At 39.8% G+C, this 14,517-nt stretch overlaps 3 protein-coding genes across 10 annotated transcripts in view; 2 read left to right on the top strand and 1 right to left on the bottom strand.

Moving 5' to 3' along the window:
- Positions 1 to 2,155, bottom strand: part of Il33 (interleukin 33) — a 168,478-nt gene extending 166,323 nt beyond the window's left edge. For 4 of the 5 annotated variants that reach the window (XM_040285741.2, XM_078047619.1, XM_040285742.2 and 1 more), the window contains exon 1: positions 2,033 to 2,155. The gene's annotated coding sequence lies outside the window, so the exon portion shown is untranslated. The remainder of the gene's footprint in view (positions 1 to 2,032) is intronic. The other variant, XM_078047616.1, reaches the window with a different exon arrangement.
- A 4-nt stretch (positions 2,156 to 2,159) lies between these two features.
- Ranbp6 (RAN binding protein 6) lies at positions 2,160 to 6,795 on the top strand. 2 transcript variants are annotated; one of them, XM_005327966.5, is made up of 2 exons: positions 2,160 to 2,349; positions 3,465 to 3,544. In XM_005327966.5, exons 1-2 carry the CDS (start codon positions 2,214 to 2,216, stop codon positions 3,533 to 3,535), a joined length of 207 nt encoding a protein of 68 aa, XP_005328023.3. In that variant the 5' UTR covers positions 2,160 to 2,213; the 3' UTR covers positions 3,536 to 3,544. The 2 variants fall into 2 exon arrangements, with proteins under 2 accessions (XP_005328023.3, XP_005328021.1); XM_005327964.5 differs by having other exon boundaries at positions 2,162 to 6,795.
- Positions 6,796 to 10,184: 3,389 nt separating this feature from the next.
- Brd10 (bromodomain containing 10) overlaps positions 10,185 to 14,517 on the top strand; it is an 87,404-nt gene continuing 83,071 nt past the window's right edge. For 2 of the 3 annotated variants that reach the window (XM_078047611.1, XM_078047610.1), the window contains exon 1: positions 10,186 to 11,371. In XM_078047611.1, the coding sequence (XP_077903737.1) occupies positions 10,785 to 11,371 (587 nt within the window). In that variant the 5' untranslated portion in view covers positions 10,186 to 10,784. Of the gene's footprint in view, positions 11,372 to 14,517 lie in introns of all 3 variants that reach the window. The other variant, XM_078047612.1, reaches the window with a different exon arrangement.

The following is a 14,517-nucleotide window of genomic DNA, read 5'->3' as shown; positions in this document are numbered from 1 at the left end:
TCCAGAGTACATTAGCTGCCTCCACTATTCCATGGGTTCCTTGGTAGACTTATTACCATAGTGACCCCTACACTATGGGAAACTATCTCTCATGAGCTTTTTCATGTGTGCAAATCTCTACCCCTGGCATCCAGCAGCATGCTTGAGTATACCCTCAATGAAGGTTTGCACACAACAATTTTCAAACATTTTCCCAAAATCCTTGTACTAACATCTAAACTACTAACAAAAATATAACTGAGTTCCCTATTGACCCACATTTATATTGGTATTATCATATATTTTCATTTAAAATATTGTGCTGCACCTATGGTGACATCTCATTGTGATTTTTAATAAGTCCATAATATGTTGATGGATGTAGAATCCTTTTTTCCCACAAACATTCATTAATATTTTCTAAAACAGCAAATTCAAAGGATTTAAGGTAAGCTTTTTTTAAGGAACAGTAAAATTAAAAAGTGAGAAATGTATCATCTAAATTAGTACTATACATAGTTTACCAACATTATAAATTTGTGTAAGGTTTACTATGAATGTGGCAACATGCTAATATACTGTTGTCAAGATCTTGGAATCAGAACCAGAATAGATCTCATCAATGGTTCTCAAATTTGGGTATTCTAGAAAACCAATGTGCTTGCATTGAAGTCCCAAAAATTTTGATTTGGTAGTCTAGATGTTGGGCTCTAATGTCTATATTTTAATAAGTATCCCAAGTGATTTTGATGCAGTCTGCAGAATGAGAACTACATCACAAAGTAGTTTATGAGACTACCTACTTCATCTGTCATCTGATTAATGTGAGAATAATAATTTTTCTATTTTTGTGTGTACATGTAGCAGCAATTTACAAAATTAAAATTAAGCCTATTTGGAGAAGTTTAAGACAGACTTTGCATTAATTCAGGGCCTTTAATGATGTTGTAAAACTTGGAGCAGTATGGGAAGCACTATAGAGCATTGGTGTCACTTTCCAAAGAGGTGAAGTTGAAACTCAGATGTATCATCATAGGCAAATCCCCTAACCTCCCTGAGTTTCCACTTCTTATCTAAAATTAGTATTATACCTATCCTTCCAACCTTCTAAATTTGTATAAGGTTCAAAATGAGTCTGGCTACCTTCTAATACACAGTACAACCTGGTTTTTGTTAAGCTGATCATTGTGCTTTCAATTGACACATCTGCCTGCATTAAAGAAACAGTCTCAGGGACATTTGTTTCTTGAAGTAACCTCTGCAGCTTCCTACTAAAGTGTAGTTGGGATTCTAATCACTGAACCCCTTAATGTTACAGTTTAGACACCATGTAAGGAAAATCTTGAGTGGCATGATAAGAAAACAAAATTAATTTAGAGAAAAGATCAGGGTTCAAGTGTTCTGATTATCAGTCCAGATCACTTTCCACCATACTTTACTCATTTGTTTCTCCCATTCTTTATTACAGTTCACAAGCCAAGTAATTCTGGTACACAATCAATGTTGAGCAATACTTTCGACTGCATTAGATGTGGTAGTGGAGCAGAAATCATTATTGTCATTCTTCTACCCATCATTATTTTGTAAACTACTTTGTTAGTATTCATATACCATAAAATTCACCAATTTAATTGCACGACTCTTATGTAATTTTAGTATAATTACAGAATTGTGCAACTGTTCGATTATCACAATGATCGAACACTTTCATCACTCACAAAGAAACTCCCCATCTGACAGCAGTCGTGCTCCGTTCTTCCCTCCTCCCAGCTTTATAGCAACCACTAATGTCTGTCTGTCTGTACAGATTTGCTTACTCAAGTTCTTTCATGTACATGGACTCATACGTATGTGGTCTTTTGTGATTAGCTTCTTAGCATGTTCTAAAGATGCACTTATTTTAGAATTTTCAGAGTAACACCAATATAATTTATAAATTTAAAAATCACTCTTAATCACATTCCAATATCATTTTCTTCTTTCTTTTCCTTTTCCCTCATCCCCGAAGGTGCACTTTTACCAGATCAGAAAACAAATGGAGGATGCCCTTTACCTGAACCCTGCTTTCACCTCTGTGAAACCAAGTCTTGCCTTCTTCCAAAAGCTCCAGGAGCGCCCAGGCCGGGGAGGGAGAAGCGCCCCCGCCCATCCCTGCTGGCGCTTCTTTTACGTCACTGCTTGGAGCCACACACCCCATCCCTCCTTCCCGGTAGCCGTAGCTTTGACAGGGCGCGATGGCGGCGGCCGGGTCTGCAGGGGTGCCGGCGATTGTGTCGGAAAAGCAAGAGTTCTACCAGCTTCTGAAGAACCTGATCAATCCAAGCTGCATGGTGCGGAGGCAAGCAGAGGAAATCTATGAAAATATCCCAGGTCTGTGTAAGACTACATTCCTCTTAGATGCCGTCAGAAATAGAAGAGCAGGTTATGAGGTGAGACAAATGGCTGCCGCACTGCTACGCCGGCTTTTGTCCTCTGGGTTTGAGGAGGTCTACCCAAATCTGCCTTCTGATGTTCAGAGAGATGTCAAGATTGAACTGATACTGGCTGTTAAGTTAGAAACACATGCTAGCATGAGGAAAAAGCTCTGTGATATTTTTGCGGTGCTGGCCAGGAATTTGATAGATGAGGATGGCACTAACCATTGGCCAGAAGGTCTGAAATTCCTTATTGATTCGATCTACTCTAAAAATGTGGTTCTGTGGGAAGTTGCACTTCACGTCTTCTGGCACTTTCCTGGAATTTTTGGGAACCAAGATCGGCACGATTTGGATATCATCAAAAGGTTGTTGGACCAGTGTATTCAAGATCAAGAACATCCAGCAATCAGGACATTATCTGCTAGAGCTGCAGCTGCATTTGTACTTGCTAATGAGAATAATATTGCTCTTTTCAAAGACTTTGCAGACTTGCTTCCTGGAATCTTACAAGCTGTCAATGATTCATGCTACCAGGATGATGATTCAGTGCTAGAATCCCTTGTTGAGATTGCTGATACAGTACCTAAATATTTGGGTCCTTATTTAGAAGATACTCTACAGTTGAGCCTGAAGTTATGTGGAGATTCTAGACTTAGTAACCTGCAACGCCAGCTGGCCCTTGAAGTAATAGTGACCTTGTCTGAAACTGCAACTCCAATGTTGAAAAAACATACAAATATTATTGCACAGGCAGTTCCTCATATATTAGCAATGATGGTTGATCTACAAGATGATGAGGACTGGGTAAATGCTGATGAAATGGAAGAAGATGATTTTGACAGCAATGCAGTTGCTGCTGAGAGTGCTCTAGACAGACTGGCTTGTGGGCTTGGTGGAAAAGTTGTTTTACCAATGACCAAGGAGCATATCATGCAAATGCTTCAGAGCCCTGACTGGAAGTATCGACATGCTGGATTAATGGCCTTATCTGCCATTGGAGAAGGTTGCCATCAGCAAATGGAACCAATTCTAGATGAAACTGTTAACTCTGTTTTACTTTTTCTTCAGGATCCTCATCCAAGGGTGAGGGCTGCAGCCTGTACTACACTTGGACAAATGGCTACAGATTTTGCACCTAGTTTCCAAAAGAAATTCCATGAAACAGTGATTGCAGCTTTGTTGCGTACGATGGAAAATCAAGGTAATCAGCGTGTACAATCTCATGCAGCTTCTGCTCTTATTATTTTTATTGAAGATTGCCCCAAGTCATTATTAGTTCTCTATTTGGATAGTATGGTGAAAAATCTACATTCTATCTTGGTGATTAAACTTCAAGAGTTGATTCGGAATGGAACTAAGTTGGCCTTGGAACAGCTTGTGACAACCATTGCCTCAGTTGCAGATACGATAGAAGAAAAATTTATTCCATATTATGACATATTTATGCCCTCACTAAAGCATATTGTTGAGCTTGCTGTTCAGAAGGAACTCAAGCTTCTGAGAGGAAAAACTATTGAGTGCATTAGCCATGTTGGTCTTGCTGTTGGGAAGGAAAAATTTATGCAAGATGCATCAAATGTGATGCAGCTATTGTTGAAGACACAATCAGACTTGAATAATATGGAAGATGATGACCCTCAGACCTCTTACATGGTTTCAGCTTGGGCTAGAATGTGTAAAATTCTTGGAAAAGATTTCCAACAGTACCTTCCACTGGTTATTGAGCCTCTTATTAAGACTGCTTCAGCTAAACCTGATGTCGCTCTCTTAGACACACAAGATGTAGAGAATATGAGTGATGATGATGGATGGCAATTTGTAAATCTTGGAGACCAGCAGAGTTTTGGAATTAAAACTTCTGGACTTGAAGCAAAAGCAACTGCTTGCCAGATGCTGGTTTACTATGCTAAGGAGTTAAGAGAAGGATTTGTGGAGTATACAGAACAAGTTGTGAAATTAATGGTTCCCTTACTGAAATTTTATTTCCATGACAATGTTCGAGTGGCAGCTGCAGAGTCCATGCCTTTTCTCCTGGAATGTTCAAGAATTCGTGGTCCAGAGTATCTTTCACAGATGTGGCAGTTCATATGTGACCCCTTAATCAAGGCTATAGGAACTGAACCTGATACTGATGTACTCTCAGAAATAATGAATTCTTTTGCAAAGTCCATTGAGGTAATGGGAGATGGTTGCCTCAATGATGAACACTTGGAAGAACTGGGAGGAATACTGAAAGCAAAACTTGAAGGACATTTTAAAAACCAAGAATTACGACAGGTTAAAAGACAAGAAGAAAACTATGACCAACAGGTTGAGATGTCTCTGCAAGATGAGGATGAATGTGATGTTTATATTCTGACCAAAGTATCAGATATTTTGCACTCATTATTTAGTACTTATAAAGAAAAGATTTTACCATGGTTTGAACAGCTGCTTCCATTAATTGTAAATCTAATATGTTCAAGTAGACCATGGCCAGACAGACAGTGGGGATTATGCATATTTGATGATATCATAGAGCACTGTAGCCCAACCTCATTTAAATATGTAGAATATTTTCGGTGGCCAATGCTACTAAATATGCGAGATAACAACCCTGAAGTCAGGCAAGCTGCTGCTTATGGCCTGGGTGTTATGGCACAGTTTGGTGGAGATGATTATCGTTCTCTATGTTCAGAAGCTGTTCCACTACTGGTAAAAGTTATTAAGTGTGCAAATTCCAAAACCAAAAAAAATGTCATTGCGACAGAGAACTGCATCTCAGCAATAGGGAAGATTTTGAAGTTTAAGCCTAACTGTGTAAATGTAGATGAAGTTCTTCCACACTGGTTATCATGGCTTCCACTGCATGAAGATAAAGAGGAAGCGATTCAGACTTTGAGTTTTCTCTGTGACTTAATTGAAAGTAACCACCCAGTTGTAGTTGGTCCAAATAATTCTAATCTCCCCAAAATAATTAGTATAATTGCAGAAGGAAAAATTAATGAGACTATTAGCTATGAAGATCCTTGTGCCAAACGCCTTGCTAATGTTGTTCGTCAGGTACAAACATCTGAAGAATTATGGTCAGAATGTATATCGCAACTTGATAATGAACAGCAGGAAGCCTTACAGGAATTGCTAAATTTTGCTTGAAGCACTTTAATATCACATATCATCTATCTATCTATCATAAAATAACTATAAATAAATGTTGTGAGTGAATTCCGTTATAAAATGAGAAAACTTCTCTCCCTGCTAAGCAGTTTATATTTCTTCCCCATGTTTCTCCAAGATTAGTTAATGTTCAAGCCTTCTGTTCACCTTGCATGTTTTATCTCTTAAACATAGACCTTGGTGATAACCTATGCTTCCAGTTGTCTTAGAATGTTTGTCACCTTTTCCCTATTTGGTGTGAAGTATAGAGATTGTTACTATTTGTCTGAACTATTGATGCTGGGCAATTGCTATACTTGGTGTCAAGATGTCATGGTGATTGTCACAAGATGCTAAGAGCTTACAAAGATAAGCTAGGAGAATTTCTAGGACAAACATCATTGGAATCGAGGATGATAGATATAGTGACAGGCTTATTCCTCCTTGATAATACTGGTTTTTATGTAATGGTAGTTTGCTGGAACTAAGCAAGAGTATTAAGATATTGCAATGGATGTGGAAGTTTTCTCTATAATGTATGTGAACTTTTTAAATAATGTAAAGATTCTTGAGAATTGGGCAGAACATACCAATATTTAGTTCCCAAAGTGTTCTGCTGAAAGTTATGAGAACTTTTAAATCTCCTAACCAACATGGTTTGCATTTTTTAAAGTTATCCAGAACTCCAAGAATCATGGTTACATTGGTAGTATGTAATATTCTAATAGTATTTGACAAATAGTAAGTAATCAATATTTATGGGAGTCTGTCAGTGTTATGTGTTTCAATAGAGTATTGCTTTGTGTATGTATTACATTTTCCTCCCTGCAAAGCAGCTCAATAAGAAGAGAAGACTGGATTCAGAATGGGGCTTAAATAGATTTCTATTTCAAATATCCCTAACAGATTCTTTTAGTAGCACTGAAGGATGTTCTGTTATGAAAGCAAAACAACTTAGTTTTATCTTTAAACATTAAAAAGAAAACAGCTTTGAGACTGGTCATTTATCAGTATGTGTATATTATAAGAAAACAGTTGTATAAATCTAGGGTTAATTATATTAATTGGAATGTCAGTCTTTAATGTTGAGCTTTTGTAGGGTAGAAAAAAAAAAGCTTTCTATTCAACAAATTTTCAATCCAAAACTTAAAAACAAATACATTTATTGTGATTTCCTGGGGCTATTGTGAGTACTGTGTGTGTAAAGTGTTTAGCAAATATTTAGGACCTAGTAAGCGCTCAATAAATCATCACTGTTATTGCCCTTGTTTGTACTTATACTGTGTTTTTTGTTTTCTTTTTTTTAATACCTTGGAATTCCTTTTATATTGGAATTTTCCCAGTTCATTCCCTACCAATTCAGATGGACAAGCAATCTACTCTAGACAGATGTATAAAGTTGTCTTACACATACAGTTCCTCTCTATTCCATACGATTACTTATTAATGAGGGGAGGGGAAAAAGTTAAAGACATTACATTTAGTATGGTCATGATTTAATTTAAATAAAGCCAGTGTTATGGTGCACACCTGTAATCCCGGCAACTCAGGAAGCTGAAGCTGGAGGATTGTGAGTTCAAAGCCAATCTCAGTAACTTATTAAGGACCTAAGCAACTTAGAAAGACCCTGTCTCTAAATAAAATATAAAAAGGGCTGGGGATAGGGCTCAGTGGTTAAGTACCCCTGGGTTTAATCCCAGTACCAAAAAATTAATAAAAGTATAGATGAATAAATTTAAAGTTCTACTGAAGTTTTAATAGAGGGTTTCTCCGGAGAGTGGGACTAAGTGACAAGTCTTCTCACTTATGTTTATTTTCTAACTTACCTATAATCAACATATTTATTGTGTAATAAAATATTATTGTCATTTAAGTTCAAAGGCCTGATCCTACTTTCATAATAGCTAGGATTACTATCAAGTTGGCTTCTGCATGAACTAGAGTAAGCTTGGTTCTACTCACCCACACGTCTTTCTCTTTTATATACTTTAAGAAAGCCTTGGTCAACATTTCTGGCAATTCCCTATACTCTTGTGCATGAGGAATTAGAAATTCTGCCAAATGACTTGTATTTTGGCATTTGAAGTTTTTGAAGTATGATTTGAATACTACACCTAGATTTGAATTTAGGCAAATATTTTCTTAACCTAAGTGTTAGTTTTCTCATTTATAAAATGAGGATAATGCCTAGCTTATAAGATCATTTTAAGAATTAAAGGAGAAAATGACTAAAGTGCTTAGTGGCACAGGATTCAAAAAATAGAAGCCATTATCTGAGTTGTGAAATATGATTGGTTGCTAAAAAGGAGGAAGGGATATTTGCTTTGGTAGGGCAGGCTCCAAATTTGGGGGCTTTGTGGAAGGAAATGAGGAATGTCCAGTTGGACATATGTTAGTTTGCTAGTTGCTTAAGTAGTTTGCTAGTTGCTTTTCCTCCTGAAAGCTGAAGTATGTCTCCAGCCTCTGAGGAATGTCTAATAAATTAATGTCTGATTCAATAAGAGGAGACCCTGAATACCAGATGAGTTTGTGTACAGAGGAGGAGAGTGTAAGTGCCCTAAAAACTTACATTTCACCATGTTACCTACAACTCATTTAACTTGCTGGACCAAAAAAAAAAAAAATAGTTTTTAAATTTTATCAGTCCTTTAAACTTCACACAAGACTTAAAACAATCTCAAAGGTCAGACTGTCTCAACCATTTACTTATATAAATTTACTTTAAAATACGTGGTTTCTATAATTTTGTTTTTGTGCTTAAATAATTCCAAGTTTTAAGCAAGAGTTCTGTGTAATTAGAAAAGGTATTAGGTGTTTCTTTCAAATAATGTCAGAAAATAGTAGTATTTGCTTTGGGGAATCATTAATTCCCCACACAGACTGATTTTAAGCAACATTTAATCTAATGTAAATTAATGTAAATGATGCGTCCGCTTTCTAGTCATTTAAATAGAAATTTTAAACCGTGTAATGAGATTGTAAAGTCACACCAATGACTATTTAATGCTGTACAACTTAGATTTGAAATATTTCGAGATGGATTTTTAGCCTGAAGGATTATTTTTATTAGAGCATTATAATTATACATAGTAGTGGGGCTCATTTTAATAAAATCATATACGCATGGAATTTTATTTCAATCAAATTTACCTTAGGCAATTTAGCGAGACCCTGTCTCAAAATAGAAAATAAAAACGGATGAGGATGTGGCTGAGTGGTTAAGGCGCCCTGGGTTTAATCAATTAAAGAGGGACTTTTTCTCACCCTTATTCTCCTTACTCTACTGATTTTCCCTTGTTCCCGTATTTATTTGCTTGTTTGTTTGTTTTGGTACTGGGGATTGAACTCGGATACTCAACCACTGAGCCACATCCCCAGTCCGATTTTGTATTTTATTTAGAGACAGGGTCTCACTGAGTTGCTAAGTACCTCGCCCTTTGCTGAGGCTGGCTTTGAACTGCAATCCTCCTAAACCGCTGGGATCACAGGTGTGCGCCACCCCGCCGGGCTCCTTTATTTTTGTTGGGTACCTTCTACATATACATAAAGGTGAAATCCCTGCGACATATTCATGTATATATATGATTTGGTTAAAGTCAGTCCATATTTCCTCTCCTTTCCTAACCTTCCTCCCTCTCCATCTCCCTCCTCTACTTCACTGATCTGTATTTTTTTCTTTCTTTCTTTCTTTGGCTTGGGGGATTGAACCCAGGGCGGCTTAACCACTGAGCCACATCCCTATCCGTTTTTATTTTCTATTTTGAGACAGGGTCTGGCTAAATTGCCTAAGGTAAATTGCTAAGGCAGACTTTAAACTCAGGGTCTTCCTGCCTCAGCTTCCGATGCCCAGCTTCCTAGATCTTTTTCTTCTTAAGGTTCCATTGCCTGCCTTCATTCTTAACAGAACTCAGAAGGGCTCGGCGGCAAACGCCTGCAATCCTAGCTACTCGGGAGCCTAAAGCAGGAGGATCCCCCCCCCCCCCGCCCAAAACACAAGAATATAGAAAGGGCGGAGATTTTTTTAAATTTTAATGTAAAATTAGGATATTTTCAAATATGAATTGGTGTTACGAACTAGTAACAGTAGTTTCAAGAACTAGAATTGTATAAATCACCTCCTTTTCTCTTGCACGTGAACGTATAGTCAAGTCCTTTAATTTCCTTTGGAAACTTTCCAACATTCTATTTTTTAAAAAAAGTGAGGGTAAAAAGGGGATGGAGGTTTTACAATGAAGAGGTTTTCCACTTGGTGTTTTCTAACAACAAAGTTATATAGCAACTTTCTTTAGGATAAAATTTTAGTTTTTAGGTCTAACAAATATCTTGCAAAAGGAGCAACCTATCGGAATATTTGCTTGGTCTCTGGGCGAATGCTGCTGCGCAGGCGCTCTGATTCCCCTCCATGGCGCCCCTTACGATCGTCGCAAGTGAATGACATAATTGCTCTGCGCCACAGCCCAGCTTCGGGGCCTGTAGCTGGACTGAAGTCCTTACTTTCGCAGAACGGGGCGGGACGCGAGGGGGCGGGGGGATTTTGTTCTACTACGCATGCGCACCGGGGATGGCGACGGTGCCTCTTTCTTTGCCTCTTTCCACAGCTCTCCCCGACCGGGGGGGCTGAGTGCCCTCCCCCTTCTCTCCCCGCCCCTCCCCTTTCCCCCTCCCCCCCCCCGCCCAGCGGGGCTTCTAACTGACAGTTGTCGCCAGGCCCCGTCCGTGCGCCGCCTCCTCCTGCCCGGGTCCCCCACAGGTAGAGAGGGGCGGGAGGGGGTGTGAGGGAGAGGAGGAGCCGGAGCCGCCGCGGCCCAGTGCTGCGGCCCACTCCAGGGAGGCGAGAGGAGAACCCCCTTTACTCCTCGCCCCCTCCCAGTCCCCCGCCGGTCCGGGAGGGGGTGGGGCGCCGAGGCCGCGGCCGCCCGGCTGGGCCCGGCCGGTGGAGAGAGGGAGGGCGAGGCGCGGAGGGGTGAAGCCGGCGAGGGCCGCGCGCGCCACCGCCGGGGGGAGGGGAGAGGAGGGCACCTAGGCTCTCCTCTTCTCTCCCCCCTCCCCCGCGCGCCATGTAACCCCGCCCCGCCGGTGGCGAGCTTGAGACCCCCGCGCGCACGGATTCGAGCCGGCGGCTTGGGAGACGGAGGCTCGATGCGGCAGGGGCTACGCGGCGCGGCCGAGCCGTGAGGAAGCTGTCCGAGATCACGCGTCCCCCCGCGCCTCGAGTGGCCCTGTCGCACAATCTAGCTTGGGCCTGCCGGGGGCATGAGCGTGCCCGAGACGCCGGGTGAGATGGAGCCGGCCGGGGAGGAGGAGCGGCCGCCACCAGAGGCCGAGGAAGAGGAGGAGGAGGTGGCAGCGGCGGCCCCGGCCTCAGGGCCGGCGCGCCGGAGGAGTGCCTCCTCGCTGGAGGACGCGGACGAACAGGAGGCTGCAGCGGAGGCGATGGTGGTCTCGAGCGGTGGCTGCAAGGAGCAGGAGCTGACGTACGAGCTGCAGCAAGGCTACCGAATCCTCGGCGAGTTCTTGCAGGAGAAGCACCGGGGCCTCACCGCCCCTTTCCTGAAGCCCTTGGGGGGCGTTGCCACCGGGGAGGAGGAGATGGCAGAGGGGCAGCGAAGCGGGGCCCGGGGCAGTCGCACCCTCCTGCAGCACCCGGGACAGGGCTTGTGTCTTCTGAAGATGGAGGAGAAGTTCGTCAGCGGCCAGTACGCGGGCATCACCGAGTTTGTGGCGGACTTCAGGTTGATGCTGGAGACCTGTTACCGCCTGCACGGAGTGGACCACTGGATCTCCAAACAGGGCCAGAAGCTGGAGATGCTGCTGGAGCAAAAGTTGGCGCTTCTCTCACGGTAAGCGAGCCCTGTCCCCGGTGGGATTGACAGACTGACACAAACACACCCTCACACGTGTCCGAGGATGGGCTGGGCCTGGGGCAGGGGGGCAGCTCTGATAGGTGCTGAGTCGGTGCCGGAGAACCCCAGGAGGAGGAGCAGCACTAGGCCGGGGCACGGAGGGTTGTGGTGGGTGTGGGCTGAAAGCAGCTTACACCCAAATGAAGGGAGGCTGAGAAGAGAGCCAAATTTCCCATGCCTAAAATTTTTATCAGAGCACTTGGAGTTTGTAGACGCAAAGTGGAATGGTTCCTGTAAGAAGAACACGTGTAGGAGGAGGAAAAGCTTTTGTGGGATCAAAGTTGAACCAACTTTGACAGTTTTAGCAATGCATTTTTTTAAATGGTTTTTAGGACGAAATCTCTTCAGAAAAACAATTTTGCCTCATGTAGAGGTGATTATTTCGAACCACTAAAAGATAATTTTATCTTTTACTACCTATTTCAGCCACCAGAGATTTATAGTGTTACTAAATGGGTAATGATTACTCTGCCATGCTTCTAATACTTTCCTCCTTTCATTTGAGCAAATAATTTTTGCAATAAGGGAATACATCAGTACAACGTTTAATTAAGTTTAGACATTTGTGTGTGTGTGTCTTTTCCGTGCACCCAGGTCCTAGCTAATGCTGGCCAAACGCTATACATCCCCAGCCCTTAGACTTTGGTTTTGGTTTGTTTTCCTGCCAGAAGTCATGGGCAATTCAGATAGTTATGTGTTTTTGGTATACATCACCCATAATTCCAATTAATTTACTCTAGCAAGAGAAAAATAAACACAGGTGCATACTAAAGTAAATGTATTGTTTCAAAATTGTTATATAGTTGATATAAACCAATTTAATTTAAGTTCTTATGCAATAGAAAAATAATTAAATGTTGTTAGAAATGATAGTTGAAGTGGCTAGGTGTTTTTCGAGCTGAGAGAACACAATGAAATCATTTAATCTTTTCATTTTTCTGATCTGTAAAACGGTTATAATAATGGTACCTATGTCATACAGTTGCTGTGAGGATTCAATGAGTTTAAAAATGGTCAGCCATAGAGCACTTGCCTGGCATATGAGAAACACTGGGTTCATTTCTCAGCACTGTGTATAAATAAAATAAAGGTCTATCAACAAATAAATTTTAAAAAATGTAAAGCCAACAGTGTTGGTCACACAGCCCAGTGTGTTAGCCATAATAATAGTAGTGGTGGTGGTAGTTGAATGAAATGAGAATATACCTCATATCTGAACCTGGGCATTTTACTTGTACTTTTGTGGACTAGTTCCTCAAAAATTGTGGTAATATTTTGGTCCTTGATTATATTTTAATTTAAAATAATTGAGTCTTTGTTACTGGCCTCACATATTGCTGTTTTCAAGACGGCTAGTGACTTATTACATTAAAATGTTAACAGTAATTTACACGTTAGAGGAACTCTTTAGGGAGCCTCTTCTTAAGTTCTTTCATGAAGTAGAATTGTTTGGTAATAGAATAATTATTCACAAATTAGATTTGTAAATTACTTTTAATATTTTATTTAGTGATTTGATACTTATGTAGTACGTTTGTTACTGTCTCCAAAGTGCATTTTGACTGTGATTCATAAGAAACAATCCATTTACATGTCATTATTTTTAAGCAGTAAAATACATTCAAATTAATGTCAAAAGATTTTAGATTTGGATGGAACTTTAAAGTTCTTCTTGTCTGTCTAGGTTTACAGTTTTGAAGCAAGGATTTAGAATAAGGCAAGAGAATAACTGAAGGGGCTAAGAAGTAGTTTATAGATTTGAATGAATTATAGATGTTTTCAAAGCACTGAATGTTTAGCAAATCTTAGTCTTGAAAAAAGGGAAGGGTGGTTGTTTCTCTTTTACATAAAGGTAAATTTTGAAATGTTTGAAATCATTCCCAGTGGCTAATGCTCAAACATATTTCCACATGATTTTACTAGTCTTCATAGTTAGGAATTGAACTTATAACATTGCATAGTTGACATTCCTCAGGGAAGAATGATAGAAAAAATTCTTGTATTTATAGCCGAAAGTAATGGTTTGAAGTAGACAAAGTTTTAAATTCCTAAATTTGTCTTGCACCTGTATTTGATGTGTGCAAACACTTTGTGAATAATAGGTTTGCTATATCACACTTGGCATACTAAGAAATCATTTCTTTTTCATATTGGCCTAACATCTGAGTAATAACTATATAAGTGTTTTAAGTGGGTACAACTTTGAGAAAAGTGTAGGTTACAATTATTTGGAATACAATTTAAATATGTAGATGTTCCAGAACAATATTGTATAGATTGTTCATGTGAATATGGTTTTTAGCAAACAGATGACTCATAAACCTTATTTGTAAGTATCTTAAAGTGGTAGATGGTATTTTAATAATAAAACCAGTGAATCTCTCAGATATTATTATTTAAGTTTTCTTTTGTCTTCTGCTGTATATTTGTAAGATGCTAAATTGACTCCTAATTTCAAGTTTTGGAGATAACTTTATAGCTTCTTAGTGAGCAATAAATGAGGTATATTAGGTAAAGAGCATGCCACACTATCATTAAGAGAGTAGCCCAATGGTATTAGTACTGTGGACACGTTGTATATCTTGAGTCTCGATTACATCTATAAGAGGCTACATTAGTGAATTGTACAAATATTTAAATATCTGCTTAAATATTTGCTCAAAAAAATTCCATATTGAGCTAGATGTGTGCATTGCTTTTTTCTAAAGTGACACTATATTTTGAAGGGCCCAACACATCTTTTTAAAATTTTAATATTAAAAATACAGTTGTTGACCACCCATTGCTAAAGATACTACTTTCTCTATTATATGACATAATTATTCTTGGAAAGTTACATTTTGAAGAGATTTCATTCATTTGTTTGAGGCAACTAAGAAACTGCAGTTAGATATGGAGAAAATCACCCAAGTAAAAAGGAATGGAAAATAATAGAAAGTCATGCATAGAGATTTAGAAAATGTCATATGTTAATAAGAATTTTTACCTCTTCCAAAATTGCTTTTAAGATGTGAATGTTTTTGAAAGCTTTAAGAATATTGCTGTAGCTGGGCCCTGTGGCACATGCCTGTAATCCCAGCAGC

Source organism: Ictidomys tridecemlineatus, chromosome 4 (genome assembly GCF_052094955.1).
Source record: "Ictidomys tridecemlineatus isolate mIctTri1 chromosome 4, mIctTri1.hap1, whole genome shotgun sequence".
Taxonomy (NCBI): domain Eukaryota; kingdom Metazoa; phylum Chordata; class Mammalia; order Rodentia; family Sciuridae; genus Ictidomys; species Ictidomys tridecemlineatus.
Note: the sequence above shows the minus strand (reverse complement) of the source record. Positions and strands in the feature narration are given on the sequence as shown.